The sequence below is a fragment of the Aulonocara stuartgranti genome (assembly GCF_965226115.1).
Source record: "Aulonocara stuartgranti genome assembly, chromosome: 22".
In the NCBI taxonomy this organism is placed as follows: domain Eukaryota; kingdom Metazoa; phylum Chordata; class Actinopteri; order Cichliformes; family Cichlidae; genus Aulonocara; species Aulonocara stuartgranti.
Window position 1 is genome coordinate 35,773,259 of NC_138957.1, and position 19,357 is coordinate 35,792,615.

At 40.9% G+C, this 19,357-nt stretch overlaps 1 protein-coding gene across 4 annotated transcripts in view; it reads right to left on the bottom strand.

Annotated features, from left to right (window-relative positions):
* LOC309699506 (ectonucleotide pyrophosphatase/phosphodiesterase family member 3) overlaps positions 1-18,683 on the bottom strand; it is a 39,879-nt gene extending 21,196 nt beyond the window's left edge. Inside the window, exons 1-15 of one of the 4 annotated variants that reach the window (XM_082522554.1) lie at positions 18,297-18,683; positions 18,053-18,187; positions 17,513-17,638; positions 16,889-16,949; positions 16,336-16,430; positions 13,077-13,196; positions 11,680-11,789; positions 9,106-9,171; positions 8,921-8,993; positions 3,772-3,880; positions 3,157-3,279; positions 2,342-2,373; positions 826-953; positions 372-441; positions 200-287 (exon numbers count right to left, since the gene is read on the bottom strand). In XM_082522554.1, the coding sequence (XP_082378680.1) occupies positions 200-287; positions 372-441; positions 826-953; positions 2,342-2,373; positions 3,157-3,279; positions 3,772-3,880; positions 8,921-8,993; positions 9,106-9,171; positions 11,680-11,789; positions 13,077-13,196; positions 16,336-16,430; positions 16,889-16,949; positions 17,513-17,566 (1,129 nt within the window). In that variant the 5' untranslated portion in view covers positions 17,567-17,638; positions 18,053-18,187; positions 18,297-18,683. Of the gene's footprint in view, positions 1-199; positions 288-371; positions 442-825; positions 954-2,341; positions 2,374-3,156; positions 3,280-3,771; positions 3,881-8,920; positions 8,994-9,105; positions 9,172-11,679; positions 11,790-13,076; positions 13,197-15,840; positions 15,921-16,335; positions 16,431-16,888; positions 16,950-17,512; positions 17,639-18,052 lie in introns of those variants that run through there. The other 3 variants (XM_082522553.1, XM_082522552.1, XM_082522555.1) reach the window with 3 other exon arrangements.
* Between the last annotated feature and the right edge of the window lie 674 nt (positions 18,684-19,357).

The following is a 19,357-nucleotide window of genomic DNA, read 5'->3' on the forward strand; positions in this document are numbered from 1 at the left end:
CTGATTTTACTCTTTGTGAAATCAGCTGAAACTCTTTTCAACTATTCAGGGTTTTGCTGGAGCCCAGATTGCTCTAATTTATTTATTTTTATTATTATTTATATGCAGTTGTTATGAGTGTCTTATGTTCAGCAGATTTTGAGTGGATACGGTCGAGTGGTGTACAGTGGTGATGATTTGCGGAGGGGAAAATACTCACCACACATTAGATTGTAAAGTTCAGTATTGGAGAAAGGCTCAATCTCTTTTTCCTTCTGAAACTTGGGGCCGTAACTGATAAACATGGCCTACAATAGAGATTAAGAAAGTGAGTGTTGTTACTGGGAAAATGTTTTTCCAATTTAGAAACACAGAACAGAGTAATAGCTTACATGCATGCTCTCAAAGTCATTGTCATAGCCGTGGTTACCACCAGAGCAGAATGTGAGAGAGCCTGGATCCCTATGAGGAAAGAAGAGTTTGCCAGTTGTAATCAATCATATAAGTTTCTGAATATAGACCTAAATGATTACTGAGTCCCATGAAGCGATAAAGGGGCAAAATTACACCCCACTAGAGTTTAGCTCAAGTGCCAGGATATTATGCCTTACAAGAGTGTACCAGAAACCTTTAGAGAGTATGACTTCATGCCCATTAAATGTGGAAAAGCATTTATACCCTTCTGGAAGAAATTAAACTGAGGGAAACTGTGTTTGACACACTATAAAAGTCTGAAACCCATAGAACAAGCACTTTGTTTCTGGCTAACATTATGAATCCCTGTACTCTAAAGCACATGGCTACAACCGTTACAGAGAATGTCTAAGACTGTAGCACCATAAATACCTCTCAAACAGCCATTTAGTGTCAACCAGGATGCTGACATCTTCAATGCGACGACTGTTGGCAAAGTGAAGGCGCTTTGGTAGGTTCGCCTTCAGGTACGGCTTGATTTTTTGGTCTGGCTTCTTACACTGAAATCATGAAAGACACTCATTCGTGATCCAATCCTGGAACATTTTTGTTGCATACAGACGTGGACAAACTTGTTGGTACCCTTCGGTCAATGAAAGAAAAACTAACAATGGTCACAGAAATAACTTTAATCTGACAAAAGTAATAATAAATGAGAATTCTATAAATCCTAACCAATGAAAGTCAGACATTGCTTTTCAACCAAGCTTCAAATGAATTATTTTTTAAAAATGCATGAAACAGGCCTGGACAAAAATGATGGTACACACAACATGAGACTTCTGCACCTCTCAGCAGGTATTTTGGACCAGTCATGTGCAAACTGCTCCAGCTGTTTCTGGTTTAAAGGGCACCTTTCCCAGACTGCATGTTTCAGCTCCTTCCAAAGATGCTCAATAGGATTGAGGTGAGGGCTCAGAGAAGGCCACTTTTAAATGGTCCAGTGTTTCCCTCTCAGCCATTCTTGGGTGTTTTAAGCTGTGTTTTGGGTCAATTTCCTATTGTCAGACCTGCAACTGAGACCAAGCTTTCTGACACTGGCCAGCACATTTCTCTCCAAAATCCCTTGATAGTCTTGAGACTTCATTGTACCTGCACAGATCCAAGACACCCTGTGCCAGATGCAGCAAAGCAGCCCCAGAACACAACCGAGCCTCCCCCGTGTTTCACAGTTGGGACAGTGTTCTTTTCTTGATATGCTTCATTTTCCGTCTGTGAACATGGAGCTGATGTGCCTTTGCAAAAAACCCCGCCCTCCCCCCACAAAAAAAACAAGAAAGAAATGACATAAAAATTATAACATGATTTGTTCACCATTGAGTGAAATAAGTATTGGCTTGCCTATAACCCAGCCAGAATTCTGGCTTCCATTAATTAACTGTGTCAATCACTTACAGCTACTTCAACTCTCAACTTGACTACAAATAACTACATATAACTCTCGACTTGTTATATGCAACACATTTCTCCAGGGAATCAGTTTCTTCCTTTCCAACATCATGTTTCTCACATCCTTTGACCAAAGATATGTCAAAGGATGTGAGGGACGAGATTGTAAGCCTGCACAAAAATGTAATGAATGGGCTCTAAGACCATTAAGAAAAGGTTTTGTGAGAGGGTAACAACACTTGGTGTTAAGTTTTAAGAAATGGAAGAAATATAAAATGACTATCAACGGATGGTGTCATATACTGTAAAACCTTAACCACGAAGATGAATCGTAGATGGGTGTTCCAGCACGACAGTGACCCAAAAATACCACCAAGGTAACAAAGAAGTGGGTCAAGAAAAAACTACCATAAAAAAAAAGGCAGTCCATTTCAGGAGGGATCAATAATTATTTTCCTCACGGTACATTTTGGTAAGAAATTAAAAAAAAAATACTCACAGTCATATTAGCAACAAGTCCAGCAGAGTCCCCTGTTGAAAGGGAAACATTTATGTCATTGCTGAAAGTTCAAAGCCAAGGCACGGCAATTAAATCGTGTTTCGTTTAAAATTCAAATTTAAATAGCATGTTGAAGGAATTTTCCTGTGCGATATGTTTGTTAGTGAGATATCACAAATAGCTTTGTAATCGACAGATTTGTTCTTTTTCAGTCAGCATTGTGTCCCAACACAACTACAGAGTCTTAGAGAGACACAACTCGTCTGTGCAGGAGTGGAAACATACTGTATGATTCTTTATCCTTTTGGCATCGTTGCCTCTTTTTCAATGTCTGTCTTTTAGCAAAGCTCTGAGAGCATCTACATCTACAATGTTGTGTGATGCATTTTCAATAGAAACTAAAAATCAAGTCATCATAATCTTCCAAATTTAAGAACTAAAAACAAGCATTTTATCAAGAGTAAATCAGATATGTTGGGTCAGCCATGGACAGGTGAAACTAACTGATAGACATCCAAGCCTTTTGTGCTTGATGCATCAGGCATCAAGCCTTTTTACAGCCTTACTGTCTCTGAAACAGCCATGCCCTGATGTTGTACTGATATGGCTGCAACCCAAGAACATTCAAGTATGACCAGGTTCAAACACAAAAGAGACCTAGGTAATCTCGCAGATTTCACATGCTTTAGGAACCATATAGTTGCTCACAACGTCAAAAAGCTGGTGAAACCTATCATCAACGACTCACCCCACCTCCTCATTCTTTGTGTGATCAAAGACAAGCAGCAGAGCACTTTGTTGTTGCATTTACTTACACAGTGCGTCTTTGCTCTTGGCTCTGATGCGTCCAATGGGACCCTCAGTTACCACATACATGCTGGTATCGCCCACGAGTTCCTTCATTGTTTCCTTTCTTTCACAGCTTGTTTCCTCCATACCTGCAGCAACATTCAGCTGTTACATTACAGCCTTAATTTCTTCAGTGGAACAAAAACTTTGCTTTATTCCTTATGTGGAATACTCATGAAGCATTATGATCCCGTTCTAGATGGTGGTAGTGTTACTGCATTATCAATGTCCAATTGCTGGAACGTGTGTTTGCTTTTATTTCCTATGTAGTGGTAAGATTCCAGTGAAGAGATTCCACAAAGATAAAGTAAGATCAAAGTGGATAAAGGCAGGTGAAGACGATGCCTTCTTACTTCCCAGTACTGTTTTAAATGCTCTGGTCTTTGTAGCCATGTTGGACTTTCCCAAAAATAAAATTTGCTTAAATCATTATAAAATTTATGAGGCAAGCCAAGGATTGTTGTAAAGCTACATGCATGGTAAAAAGAGAGCACATGTAAACATTTCTATTGACACTGATTTCTTTGAACACATGTGACAGACGTGTTTTCAGAGCCACATCACTCTGAGTGCTTTGTTACCATGGTCAGCCACAATAATGATGTTGAGACAGCGGTGTAGATTAATTTGCTTCAGTCCATTCATGAGCTGACCAATGATCTTATCCACGCCCTGGAGTGATGTAATAATCTGGAGAAAGCAAATTAAATGTTCAAATAAATATGATGCAAATGATGTTGTTGTACTTTAAACCTGTCATGCAGGAATTATGACAACCTGTCTGAGAATTTTTATTCATCTTTAGGAATGAAAATAGGAATAAAAACGAGAAAATCCTGATTGAGGTTGTCATAATTCCTGCATGACAGGGTTAAATAACAATGAAGCACATCATACACCTATAGTAACATTAACCAGCCAGTGGGTGGCATGGTATGGAGTGACTCATCAGTGTCCAATGTAGTGGTTTATGTGCATGTGTGCCATCAACACTGACACAGGAAACAGCCTTTGAATAGCTGTAACTGTAGTGACCACTATGCCTGAAAAGGTTAAATTACTGAAAACAAAGTAATACGAGAGTGGAAGAGAAGTATCCATGACCGAGCAATGACGAACTTCGTTAGAAAAACGTAATTCAAATCTTGGCCATTGATGTGTTTTCCTTGTTTCTATTTCAAGCCGTCCTTCCAAGAGGAACACTATAAATTGTCTACTGTGTCGTTCCTTTTTCACTCATCGTTAATGAGTGAAAGCATGAATCACTTCTTCACATGTGAGTCTCGTGCTTTTCAGGCATTTCCCCATCACTCACTCAGCCAGTAAAGCTGGTTGATTCCCTTTTAAAATCTGCATGTTGATTTTATTTTGTCATTGAAACCAACCACGTCCACATCTAATGATTACAACTATTTGAAATGAAATTCAGGAGAACTCTGCTGAGCGTTATCTCCAGACCCAACACACAGTCCCTAAAAAATATGCTTTTTCTTTCATAATTTGTCTGCATGGCCAAATCCTATGACTGATCCACTAAATCCATATTTTTGATGCCATTGTCATCAGTTGTCTAGCCCGTTCCCAAAAGTCACCACATGGATGTATACGCGATCCATTAAGGTCTCCCAAAAGCCTGACTTGACAGATGCAATTTTAATTGTTTAATTAGAAGTGTCATAAATATTTATGGAGATTTATGAGCCTCGTCAGTGGACTTTAGAGTTTTGTTATTATGCTCACTTATCTGTGATCATTCACTGCAGGGTGTTTTACTGGTGTGGATAATGCACGAGTAGTTTCAACATGAGGATCTTGTTTCAGCACTGGGCCAGAGGGGCTACAACAGAATAACATCTGCACATCGCTCTCGCATTTCCAGCCAGTGCCAGAAAGGCGGCATAGGTCAGCTTTCTCTGTGCTACTTAAACATGTTACTAGAGCAGGGCGATATGACCAAAAATATTTATCACGATATACATTTGAAAATTAGCGATAACGATATAACTGACGATATAATTGACACTAGACAAAATACTTTACAACTCCTCAACTTTATTAGTGCAAAAACAAAACATCAATGTATTTTCACTTAAACAAGCAGCTGTTTATGTGCATTAAAGTTATATAAAATTGTAACAGTGCAAATTCCTTGCTGACAGTTTAACCAAAAGGCATTTCCAGTGGAAACTGGCCGACATATCCTCAGCATAACCATGTATAACATCCACAAAACTTAAAAAGAGCTTATACACACACAATACGGTAATATTATGTTGAAGCACAGTACGTATCACTCCGCGAGGCTCCGCCTACGATAGCCGTAACGCTCCGACAATCCATCAAGCGGTGCGGCTTCGTAGCAAAGTCGTACTGAAACATTTGACAGATTTTCGAGCGCCGTGTACATAAAATCGTTTCGAGGTCAGTAAACACAACCAGAGTTCATACATAAGGCACACGGGATTATAAGGGGCTCTGTCGACTTTCAGAAAAATCAAAGGATTGATTTTAAGTGTCTTACCGTTATTACATAACGACGGCCCGCTAGCATGCGCTACCAAAAATAGTGCTTTGTTGTGTATCTGACGGACGAAAGCTAAACCAGTTCCACACCACTGAAGTTGCAGCATTTTTACAAACCAGTTCTGGTTCATCGTTTCATTCAACGATCCGCTTTCGCCCTTCTCATTCTCTGTCGCCGCCATGTGCGTATGTAAACAAAGGCACTGCACATGCGCGTTTTACCCATATTCGATCGCGATATTTCATTTTCTTATTGTTTCCCAACATTATGCTGGTATTACCGTGAACCGTATGATATGACCCAGCCTTACTTCTCAGTGGGGATTTCACCATTTCAGCACCATCTGACTGTACGAATAAGAATGAGGGAGAACAGGTACTGTTGAATGGAGGAAGGCCGTAAACGCACCACGAGGTATTTGAGGCACTAACCACACACTGAGCACACCCTGGGTGCTGCAGGTCCGCCGTATTGGTCAGTGGATGCCATATTTGTATCTCCCGTGGCTTCTACAGAGTGCTTCCAGACACTCGAGGGGATTACTCACATTTCCTGACTGGGCAGCTGATTTGACTATTTTTGTGCTCCGATGAGTCACCGTGGTTTTGGTTTCATTCACGTGGAGACGCTTTATTTGCTTTCAAGCAAACAGTAAATACCCTGCGAGTCAAACACAGAACAACACACATGTGCACGCACGCCCAGCTGTCCACACCCAACAAATGTACAACCTGACACTGGAAGACACGTCAACACACACACACACACACACACACACACACACACACACACACACACACACTAAGCTTATGAGTGAGGCGTTCACTTGCCAGTAACTATTCAGTAAAAGGCTGATTGTGTAAATGGTTCCTCATAGAACAACCCAGCGTTAGGGCTGTGCGATATGACCAAAATCTCATATCCCGATATAAAACATCTATCGTCCGATAGCGATATAAATCACAAAAATTTAACATTTTCTGTAAATTCTGTGAATCTCGGGCAGCTCGACTTGCAGGAAGTGTTTCCAGCTGCGCGTCATGTAGCTGGAGTCGAGTGTTTTAACCGATGCATGAAGCTATACATTTTTAGACATAAGTTGTAACGGCCGCCGTTTTCTTTGTGAGTATTTATCACACGGCGTGCTGCGGGGAAAAGCCTGTTCTAACGTTTGAGTCTAAGCTTTATTTTTTAGCACCTGGCGGCTCTTTTTTACTTCTCATCCGTAAATAATCTGCTCTTTCATGTGATTCAGTTTATTTTGAAAAGTCTCAACAGGATCTTGAGCTTTATTGTGAAAGGTGTATGTGGAACAGAAACAAGCGGACACGCGATGGTTTTACCGTTGTTGTTGCTAAGACAACCCATAGAAACAGGCGCTTGTCCGTCTGTAGTGTGGTTATATTAAATATAAGAGAAAGAGAGAAGTTTAAGAAATTAATATAGCCACTACAGTCACCATCAAAACGATACAAACATATTGCCGTAAACAGTTTATTTTGCGACACCACGAAACAAACGATAGCGTAAAATGAAACGATAGACGTTTTTATATCGTCATCCGATATTTATCGTTATATGAACAGCCCTACCCAGTAGAGCAGGGCGATATGGCCAAAAATATTTATCACGATATATATTTGAAAATTTGCGATAACGATATAACCGACGATATAATTGATGCGAGACAAAATACAACTCCACAACATTACTAGCGCAAAAAGACAACCTTCCATTTATTTTCACTTAAACAAGAAGCTGGTTTTTATGTACATTAAAGCTTTATAAAAATGTAACAGTGCAAATGCAAATTCCTTGCTGAAAGTTTAACCAAAAGGCATTTCCAGTAGAAATGGGCTGACATATCCTGAGCATAACCATGTATAATATCCACTGAAGTTAAAAAGAGGTGCTTTGCAACATTAAACTGCAGTGTGCAGTACGCATTTTTCGGACCATAAGGTGCACGGGATTATAAGGCACATTAAGCGAAACAAAGCAGTCAGATAAATCAAACTTTATTAAACTCATTCTTCTTGCTTCCTCCAGTTCTGTAACATTGATTCATTAATGTTGAATTCTCTGGCAGCTGCTCTATTCCCATGTTGTTGCAGTATATTAATGACTAACCTCGTATTGTGGATGGATTATCTCAGTTGTTCTCCTGACTGAAGTTTGGTCCGTTTACAGTATCCTGCCATGCGATTGCATTTGTCTCTAACCATGAGGAACCTTCACGTTAACTTTTATAAGTGGAAAAGTGTTAGTGTTCGTCCTCCAGCTTCACTGTTTATGTTATGCTAACATAGCTGTGTCGCTAGCGATCACGTAGCACATCATTATATACCAGCTAGTCCAACTTCAGTAACCCTACAAACGTCACTGCTGTTTAGTTTCCTGTCTTCATTTATGTTGGAAGTTATAGCAGAGCTGTACGTTTGATTTTTTTCAGAAATCTCTCCGTCAGAACATGCTATATCATGCTTAGGTAACTAGCGAAACTAGCGAGCTAACTTCCGCTAGCTTCCTGCTAACTTCTAACTCCGTTAAATGTAATAACTTTTGTTTTCATGGATGCCTGGAAGTTAAACTTTATAGTTACACCTGGTAAAGCAGCAATGCTGATCGTTTTATTAAAGATGAAAGAATTTAGACAGTTTTTAACTCTAAGTGATGCTGCAGTGTTGTTTGACCTGAAGCGTACGGAGTTTAGGACCCAGATTACTCCCAGATTTAAGAGCATCTTAGTCCGACAAATAACGACGGCCGCTTGCATGTTCTGCAAAAAAATGTGCTTTGTTGTGTATCTGACGGACAAACACCAAACCAGTTCCACATCACTGAAGTTGCACCATTTTTACAAACCAATTCTGGTTCATCTGTTTCACTCAACAATCATGTGTGTATGAAAACAAAGGCACTGCGCATGCGCGTTTTACTCATATTCTATCGCGATATTTCATTTTCCTATCGTTTCCTAACATTATACCGGTATTACCGTGAACGGTATAATATGGCCCAGCCCTACATGTTACAATTATTCATTTAATCATTGTCCCATGGGCTTTATCAGAACTTCCGCAATATTTAGCAACGACAAACGTCAGTCACCAATATAACGAGCTTTTGTTTTGTTTCTTGAACCAAAAGAGCAGAGCAGCTCTCCCTTCATCTCTTTCTTATCTAAATGAGTCGAGTGACCTTACCCCTCCACTCACAGGACCGTAGCTGTGTCCAGATTTATCCGGCTCCTCCAGATACAGCGTAAAGAAATCCGGCCTGGCGGGAAAGAGTTGTTTTACTTGGAATCGAGTCAAAGCAAACATAGTTCACATTTATATTTTTTTATCTTCCTTTTGTGAAGTCTTTGTTTTGAAAAAAAACAAACAACCTTTTATTAGCCGGCAGCTGCAGCCACTTCAGCACAGTGAATACTCTTTCTTCAAACGGCACGGTACTAAAAGAATAAAAACAAATAGAAAGTAGAAGGTCAGTGTAAAAATAGTGATATTGATGTTTTTCTACAGAGAGAGCTAACAGTAGTGATCATCACGGCTGTGTATATTCCACCACTGTAAACACAGAACAGTCCCTCCTGCTGAACACCATTAACGAACAGCCACCCTGGCTGATGCACAATTTTGAAAAACATGCCCGTATCACTGTGAAGTTGACTATCCAAGTTTCCAAATATTTTAATTTCACGAACGTGCTTACAACATTACCAGTGAGCTTTAGCACTTTTGAAACTAGTCGTGTACGTCTGCATCATCAGTGCGTTGACTGCACTGACGCTGGTGGCAGTAACACGTAAGAGGTTTCATTAGTCAGATACTGCAGTTCGCCTCCCATCGGTCTGTTGGTTTTATTAAGTCTTGTTTTTACTCACTGTTTTGGTTTAGTATGTGCTTAGTGAGGTCTTGGTTAAAATACACCTGTTTGCAATAGTAACTGAAAAATTATTTATTGGCCTCAGCAGAGTAGCACACATCATCAAGGACAGCTCCCACACTGGTTTTGACCTGTTAAACTTGCGCTACAGGTGCATCAGCACAGAGACTCAAATACTCAAGAACAGTTTCTTTCCAAAAGCCATAACCACCCTGAACCCACACATGCACTGATGACACAGTTTCACCCCCTAATCCAAGGACTTCCCTCTATACACAGACTATACAAACTACCATCACCACTCTGCAATATTTAATTTACCTGCCAAAACCCACACTGTAAACATATAATTGTCATGGTCGGCTGTGTGGCAGGCAGGCAGGAGTGGTGGACCCAAAATGCAGGACTCTTAGGAAACAAGCTTTCAACTGAAAATGCAGCTTTATTGCTGGAACAAAACTTCAACATAAAATAAAACTCACAAAAGCAAACAAAACTCTAAACTGAGATGCAGGAGGACTTGAAATCATGAACACACAGAAAGTGAGGGTGAACAGACGTTAACGACGTGACGCTGACACAAAGACACACTGGGCTTAAATACGCTGAGTCATCAAGGAATTAGAGACAGAAGGGGGACACAGCTGGGAGAAATAAGACCTAATGAGACAGGGAGGGCAAAGCCGGAACACTGACATCAGACAGGAACAAGAACCTTCAAAGTAAAACAGGAAACAAAACACACTTTACTAAGACACGGACTAGACGGAGAGAGACAGACTAGACACTGACCAAAGCCTACTAAATAATAATCATAATCAAAACAGTATCACTGATAAATCAAATCATAATCTAGAAAAACACCAAAGCATGAAAAACAGAAAGCTGGGTCAACATGACCCAGAACCGTGACAATAATACTGTTTTTCCCCTGATATTTGTATCATTGATATTGGATTGGGACTGTTCATATGTATAAAGTACTGCAGAACTGTGCAGCCCGCCCCTTTTCTTCTCCCACGTGTCTGCACTGAGTAGAAGATGCTCTGAATCTCATTGTACAGGTGTATAGTGACAATAAAAGACATTCTATTCTATTCTATGCTATTCTATTCTAATCATGGATTGATGTGAGAGAATGGGGGAATGGTGGTTGCTGTGTGAACCATCATTTCCCACACCGTGACAAAAAAGGCTTCAATGTGGCGACAATCGTCATCCAGAGTGTTGAAAATAGCGGGAAAACATTTCACATGTGATGTTTAACTTAGAGCATGGGCCAATCAGCTCTGACGCCATCTGTTCTCTGGAGCCAAAGTCTCCCAGCCAACCATCCCACGCAGTGATAAAGTACATCGTCCTGCTTGATAAGAGCTCGTGCAACATACCGGAATATTTCCAACACACTGCACATTTACTGATGTTGCTTCATGGACTCCAGTATGTGATTTGGCTCAAAGATCAACTCCCAGGGTTAAATAATCAGATTACATAAAAGCCTAATTATGAATTCACTGTTAAGTTACTGTAAAATACCGAGTGCAACCAGCATGGTGCTGCTGTTTTGATTGGCAGATTTTCCATGGCTTTTAAATCAAACAGTGGGACCTGATGCAATATGATTTAGCTCTGATGTGGTGCGAGCAAGAGAGCTGGGATCACAGTGTAAGACGAGTTACTGCTACTATATTTCTACACAGTTTAAATGTATTTTTTCAGTTGCCTAAGTCTTATATTCATTAACCTACTAAGGTATCATTTTGCATTGGCTTCATATACTTAAGTTACTGCACGGTCAAATGGGGTGGCACACCAATTGTCCATGAAATGATCCATTGGGAGTCACAATAGGCCACTGAGGGAGGTTAAAGAGGAGGTGGAACAGCAAAGTGTTTGACATTCAGCTGCTGTTTCTGGAGTAGCGGATGAAAAGTAGACGGGGAATTTTTTACACAGCAAACTTTGAATATCTGTGTCTCAGGGATTTTGTTAACTACTCTCCAGGGGGATGCGAGGCTCTCATGCATCATTCAGTTCTAAAGTGATTTTTTTAAACTAGAAACGATGGTCTCACCCGTCATAAGGTACGTAGATGTCAGGAAAACTGTCGGCGATTTTCACATCCGATCCAGGCCAGAAGAAAGTCCCAGACTTCAGTCCGTGGGACTTTGCTGTGTGCCAAATCTCCAAAAACAAAGAAGACGTATGAGCTTGACTGAAACATGCTCAACGCTGATTCTGAAGTTTCTTTTTAACAACGTTTATAAGAGTTGATATTATTGTTATTAAAGTTACTTGCAGTGTCTCTTTCTACAAGATGCAATGTTTCTACGCTGCTGCACTGACATTAAATGAATGTGCTCTGTGTCCATTTTCAGAAGCAGCATGTCAAAGTGGAATCTTTATTATCAAAACAATGTTAACCATCTTAACCCTCCTGCCATCCTTTAAAAAACTCACACCCATCACCCTAGGGACCATTCTCAGCCACGCCATAAAAAGACCATATATCCATATTTTATTCCACTTTAAATTAGCCAACCTTGTAAAACTACTTCTCCCTGAAATATTCATGTAAAGTTTTAATTATATTTTCGTTGTTTTAACCCTTCAAATCCCAGTGTTATTACATGAGCGCCCTGTGTTATAAGCCCCAAAAACCAAAAAACGAAACTAAATATTTCCACAAAAAACCAGTTGAAGTAATATGTGATTGTCATTATAAGTAGGCCTTTAGATGGACCAAAGATTGGCACCAACATACATTTTGACCTGCCATTATTTTTTTTTGCATTTTTTTTGCAATTTAAAAATTAAAACTTCAAGGCCCTGAGTCTTCATTGACATCCAAGAAAAGAAGAAAAAATAAAATCATATGATGATAATTTGGGGTTGAAAAATAGCGTTTATAATGGAAGTCAATGGGCAGAAAATGGTCCCCAGGGTGATGGGTGTGGGGATTTCTGCTGCTCAGCCATTTTAGGCTGGTTTAAGGAATTCACACTGGAATATTAACATTGACAGGTAAAAACTATCCTGTGGCAAGTTTGGTTATATTCCACTGAACACAGTGGAAATGGCAGCCATTTAACACATAGCAGTGGCACAAAAAGGTCCCAAGAAGGCAGGAGGGTTAAACCAACAGAGCCATACAAGCTTCTTCCATATTATACAACTGCTGCATGCAGCAATGCAGAGCAGGAATGTGCAAGTGCCCGGGGACTTTTCCTTAGGTGAAACTGTCAGAAGCAAAAAAGCCCAAAACAAAACAAAACAATCCAAAACCAAAAACTTTATTTGGCATTTTTGCATTCGATTACACTGACAGAAATGATCTCAACCTGTAATATGTTCACTCTCATCTTATTTGCTTTAAAAGGTCACCTTCCCCTTAACGTTTAATTTTTAAATGTAATTTAAATGTAATTTGACCAAAGGTCGCTCAGTTTGTGTGTGTAAATCAAGACTCACAGGTTGTCCAAGGTACCAGTCGGGGTTATTTTTCTCTGGACTGGACAGGGAGAAGGTGGCATCGAACACCGGGTCATACATGGTATTGTCAATCAGACCATTTGACTCTGGGTAGAGACCCTGAGGGAGGAGGAAAAGGAAGGAAGTGAGGAGATAATTAATAATTCAGTTTAACTGAATATATCAATCTTGTATGAAAGCATCCTGCAGGACACTTGAGCATTCTTTGTTTCGTAACAGAGAGGAGTAATCCTTAAGTCTGGGTCATGTGTCTTCATACCACAAGTATGTGCTTTGTATGGACCTTGAAAGGAAACTTCTAGTGCGTGGGAGTCGGGATTCCCTCACGTGATTTCTAAGAAGATGAACGAGCTTGTTTTGAAAGGGAACTCCTTGTAAGAGTTTCAGCAAGAACTGGGTGTGTTTTATCATGTGAGATATGGATCAGGCACGAGGAACTATCCGTGTTCTGTTGTCTACTGTCACGAGTTGTTTGCTGCATCGCGAGGGCCTCAGCAGCAGGCTGGTGCAGAAATCCCAGTGACCTTTATCTGGAATCTGAGAGATGAAAACTCCAGGCTATTTCTTGTAACTTTCCTCTCCTTAATGTCAAGTATAATCGTAATAAATGCTTCTATATTTCAGAGAGAGTATAGTTTTATTACGATATTCTAGTGATGAACTGGCACTTAAGAAACTCCAACTTGAACTTGAACATGTTTCTTAAACTACACACTATTCTGAGTCAGTACAGAATGCTTTATTACCACAACAGATCACTGTGGCTGTTTTATTCATTTATTAGGTTGAAGGTGTCACAAAGTTGTTTTTATTTTCCCAGCGCCAAGTCACCAAAATCTGCAACTGACCGAGAAGAATGACCCAGATTTGATCCAGAACTTTGTGGTTCTTCCTTTGTTGATGCCCCCGAGCTTTCACAGAAATTGACCCAGTAAAGTTTTTGAGTAATATTGCATAAAAATGACACCAGAACAAGAAATATTGAGGAATAACACAGTGTAGTACAACGCTGGGGAGGGTGTGTGTGGACATGCTCAGGCAGACGTACATGTGCAGGGTGTGTAAAAAGGAGCCATACACGGTGGCGTTTGTTCATCACACTTAAATGTTTCAGATCATTTAAGACCCCAGAACAACATCCAAAGAACTAAAATAGCAAATGGACTGGTTCTTGTGCTTTATACTTGTAATTCATTCACCAATCACACCACACCACTATCTAACAGTCGTACTCCGATGGGTGCATCAGAGAGCAACATGGGGTTAGTATCTTGCTTTGGCATGCAGACTGGGATCGAACCACTGACCTTCTGGTTAGCGGCCTGCTCTACCACCTGAGATACAGCCGTCAATGTCTCTGTTAAGGTCAGTGAGGACCTCACCATAAGAAAGAGACTGAGCAAAAATAGGCAGCATGGCAGACTTCTAAGACAAAAACCACTGCTGAGCCAAAGGAACAAAGGCTCGTCTCAGTTTTGCCCCAAGATTTTTGTAAAAATGCTCTCTGGATGGACAAGATAGAGGTATAACTTTTGGAACCCTTCAATTTAGAAAAGGAACATCAGACCCTGACCCTGAATCCTCCCTTAGTTATGCTGCAATAGACGTAGGCTGGCCGGGGATTCCCATGATGCATTGAGTTTTTCCTTTCCAGTCACCTTCCTCTCTCACTATGTAATAACAGACCTCTCTGCATTGAATCATATCTGTTATTAACCTCTGTCTCTCTTCCACAGCATGTCTTTATCCTGTCTTCCTTCTCTCACCCCAACCGGTCGCAGCAGATGGCCCCGCCCCTCCCTGAGCCTGGTTCTGCCGGAGGTTTCTTCCTGTTAAAAGGGAGTTTTTCCTTCCCACTGTCGCCAAAGTGCTGCTCATAGGGGGTCATATGATTGTTGGGTTTTTCTCTGTATCTATGAAGCGTCTTGAGGCGACTTATGTTGTGATTTGGCGCTATATAAATAAAATTGAATTGAATTGAATACCAACAGTAAAATGCGGTGGTGGCAAGGACCCAAATGCAGGAATTGGAGATGACTCAAACTCAAACACAGCTTTTATTTCTGTGAAGGTTCTCAGTCATCCAGGTCATCGTAGTCAAAGGAGCTTGTAAAGAAAAGCGTCTGGACTTCTTTAAGTTGCCTGAAGACGTTTCACCTCTCATCCGAGAAGCTTCTTCAGTTCTACGGTCAAATGGTGGGGAGTCCCAGATTTAAACCCAGTGGGTTTAAACTACTTAAAGAAGTCCAGACGCTTTTCTTTACAAGCTCCTTTGACCACAGCTTTGATTGCTGAAACTCCAGAGCTCAGGGAATACAAAACTTAGGCATGAACTGAAACTAAATATCACAGAGACCAGGAAACGCTAGAAAACACTTAGACTCTGGGGGCAGACGTGAAGACAGAAGACAGAGAACAGACAAACGGGCACATGACCAGGGACACAGCTGAATTGAATTACAACAATTCAGCCAACCTTCCTCCACAGCTGTGAAAGAGTCGCTGCCAGGTATCGTAAACGCTTGATTGCAGTTGTTGCTGCTAAGCGTGGCCCAACCAGTTATTAGGTTTAGGGGACAAACTCTTTTCCACTCAGGGCCTTTAATAATAAACATCTTTATTTAAAATCTGCATTTTGTGTTCATGCACGTTATCTACGTCTAACAAACACAAAGATCAAGTTTGTTTACTGTAAAAAAGACGTATTAATGTATGCAGCAGTGTGAGTGCTGTGCGTCTGTACCGTAACAATGGAGTAGTGATTGGGAAAAGTCTTTGTGGGAAATGCGGACTGCATGAATGGAGCTGACGTTCCACACCTTCCTGTGAATAAATAAGGAATGGTGCCAAATTAATTCCTCCATGTGACTTCCTTTTAATTTGACCATGTGAGTCATTGCCCTGCCTGCAGGCTGAATAACTTCATTAAGCATAAGATGCAACCCTGAACACACTAATTTATATTTGATAAGCAGGAAATTCAGTGGAAGCTGCCTTTGTGTGAAAGCATTTAAATATGTATCTGTTTTGATAAGATAACTGGGCATGTTTCATCTTAAAGCTTTGATTTCTTATGAATGATGATGTTAGCTTTCAATTTGTCATCAAACAGCCCAAAGGCAGCCTAAAGGCAGGCGATTTATAGACACACGTTTCTTACAATAAACAGACATGTAAGAGGTTTTGTTCATGTATGAGGGTAAGCATGTTTCTTTAAAAACAGAAGGTTGACACTGACTGAGTTTATCCAGGACAGGGATGAGTGCACTCCATGTCTGCAGATACTCTGCCCTGAGGCCATCCAAAGACACAAGGAGCAGCGGCTGCTTAAAGCTGTGAGGAGAGAAAACAACCATCAAACGTAGCAGAAACTCTGAAACATTAAATACTGACATAAACATACCAAGCTGGATAAAAATTGGCTGATTTATGAGTAGGAATACTTTTGTGTGTCCACCACAGATCAGATCATTTCACTCTGCTCACAGCCAAACTGTCTACACACCTTTATAGCTACGCTAGCTTGTGTTGGTTAGCTTGATACTCCCTATCATCCAAAGATTGTAGTTACTTTTACTTTTCTAAATGCAATCTGCGATTATAAGAAATAGCAAGGCCTCATTTAAAATAATAAGAATAATTATAATCGTTGAAAGGCTATGTTACAAATACAGCTGTTTGGAAAGCATGCATGGAGTTGCTCATCAAAGATCATTTCAATCAGTTTTCAATCAATCTTCAGTTTATTGCATTTCCAAAGGGATTATAATATATTTGGTATAAATTCTTACCCTGCGGGACACGTGGGGGTTGACAGGTCATCGCACGTATCTTCAACCCACTGCTTCTCTCCTGCGGCGAGACCATAATGTTTATGTCTCCAGTGACATCTGATGGTACGGGACTTTTGAATACACTTCCTAACGTCTGTTGTTTTTGCCTTTTTTGCTGCAAGCTGTATGTATAAGCTGGCAGAATAAGTGCACGTAGGGTTCTAGAGATGTAATGAGAGAAAATTCCCTCTAAATGCTGCTAAATGTTTTCCTTAGATAAATATCTGTGGGTTAGGGTTTAAACTAGAAAGCAATTGTTTACAAGAAAAGCTACAGAACTGGGTCAGCTTTAATGTGCTGTATATACCCCTGCTTTCAAACTCTTACACCACTCCAGTTAAGAGGTCCTTAAGATGAACCACGTATACAGAGGGGTTTACACTGAGGGAGCCACTCATACCCTAAGAGGAAATTCTAACAATAAACCAGTTTTAGAAATCGCCTTCTCTCATCAAGCTTCTCTGTTTATTCACAGTAAGATCTACAAGTGTTTCTCATGGCTAAACAGGTCTCCTGAAACGTTACTGGCTTTTACAGATTTCTTTTGTGTCTGCACCCTGTGCGATGTCCCTGCAGCCTCACCGTGGCAGACGTGTTTGTAGTTGGTGCAGCAGTCTCCAGCAGAAAGACAGTCATCTGAACAGTGGCACCTGCTCTGCGTCAGCCTCTTCTCGCCACAGCGCACGTTTGTGCATTCCCACTGCTCAGCTGAAGGAAACGGTCATGGAGTTAAGTACAGAAGTACACTCAGTTCAGCTGGTGAGCAGTGAAGGACGTGTAAGTAAATGGTAAAAAATGGTAAATGGCCTGCATTTGCATAGCGCTTTTCTAGTCCCTAAGGACCCCAAAGCGCTTTACACTACATTCAGTCATTCACACACTGGCGATGGCAGCTACATTGTAGCCACAGCTGCCCTGGGGCGCACTGACAGAGGCGAGGCTGCCGGACACTGGCGTCACCGGGCCCTCTGACCACCACCAGCAGGCAAACATGGGGTTAGTATCTTGCCCAAGGATATTTGGCAGCCAGGAGGCAGCCTGGGATCGAACCACCGACCTTCTGATTAGTGGCTGACCTGCTCTGCCACCTGAGCTACAGCCAAGTCACAAACAAAGTCTCACTAGGAGCAGTGCAGATGTCATAGTGGTCAAAGCAGCAGCTGTTGGCGGCGACGCAGTTTTCATCACATCTGCAGCCAGGTTTCTCGTTGTCAAAAGGCTCATAACATCTATTCCTGCAGGATGTGAGGGGCGTGACTGCAACAGAGACAAAACAGGAGCGGAGAGTTAGTCGATTAATGAAGATGAAAAGAGACATTTAAGGAAACAAGAGAGCTGCAAAAACAAAAAAACTGATAAGCTGAACTTTATAAAGGAGAAGACGTTATGTTCTTCTTATGCTGCCCTCACGACACGTGACCCTGTGAGGTTAGACAGCTAGCGAACAAATAGAAGAGGTCTTCCACACAAGGCTTGACTTTCTTGTTTTTATGTAAAAAGACGAACGTGTAGAGCACTCTTAGCGTGGACATGAACTAGTCCCTATTTAATAACTGCCGGAGCACTTTTTCACGACATCATAAACGAAAGGGTACATCAAAGATAGGTTAGTGAACAGAGCGCTCCCTCGCTCCATTTCCGCACATAGGATACAAAGATCTCTTGTGGCAATGATGTCTCACTCTGAGCTTATTTATCACTCTGCTTATGTGGCTCAATCAGCACACACACCAACCGCTGACTTTTGACTCAAGGGCATAACACTTCTTCTTCATTCAAAACAAACGGAACATTTTCAGATCTTAAACTGGTGACTCATCATTACAAAAACAACCAAGGGAAGGATTTCCCATCATGGCTTTCTTGTACTCAGACATATAATGAGCTCAATGTACTGAAGATTTTCCACCACAGTACGGGAAGAACATCTGTCTACATGTAAGTAATCTGTTATCTGTCCTGACAGCAATGACACTCTGGATCTAATAAGCACTGTGAAGTGCCTCAGCAGTGCTCATCTATGCAGTCATGAAATAACTGAGTCCCACCTTAAATTAGCAGCTGAGGCTGCATAACCACAGTGAAAATGGATGAGACAGGAGCCAGACAAATTCCACCAAAGCAAATGAAACGTGGTCTCTTCTCGGGTTAGTTACAGTTTACACAAAATATGTGAAATGAACTAGCCGATCATGAAATGGAATCTGTTTTATTTACGTAATATTGTTATATTGTCACGGCTTCATTTCACAGACATCGTTGGAAATGTTGTGCATTTCTACCGAGCCTGAAAGTCAACATAGCCTGAACTCTTGTAGGTACGTTTTCTTGTAATTTCCTCAAGTATCTTCAGGAATCGTTCTCCAGGCTTCATGAGAAACATCCAAAGCTCTGCTTTGGATGCTGGCTGCCTTTGGTTGTGTTGTG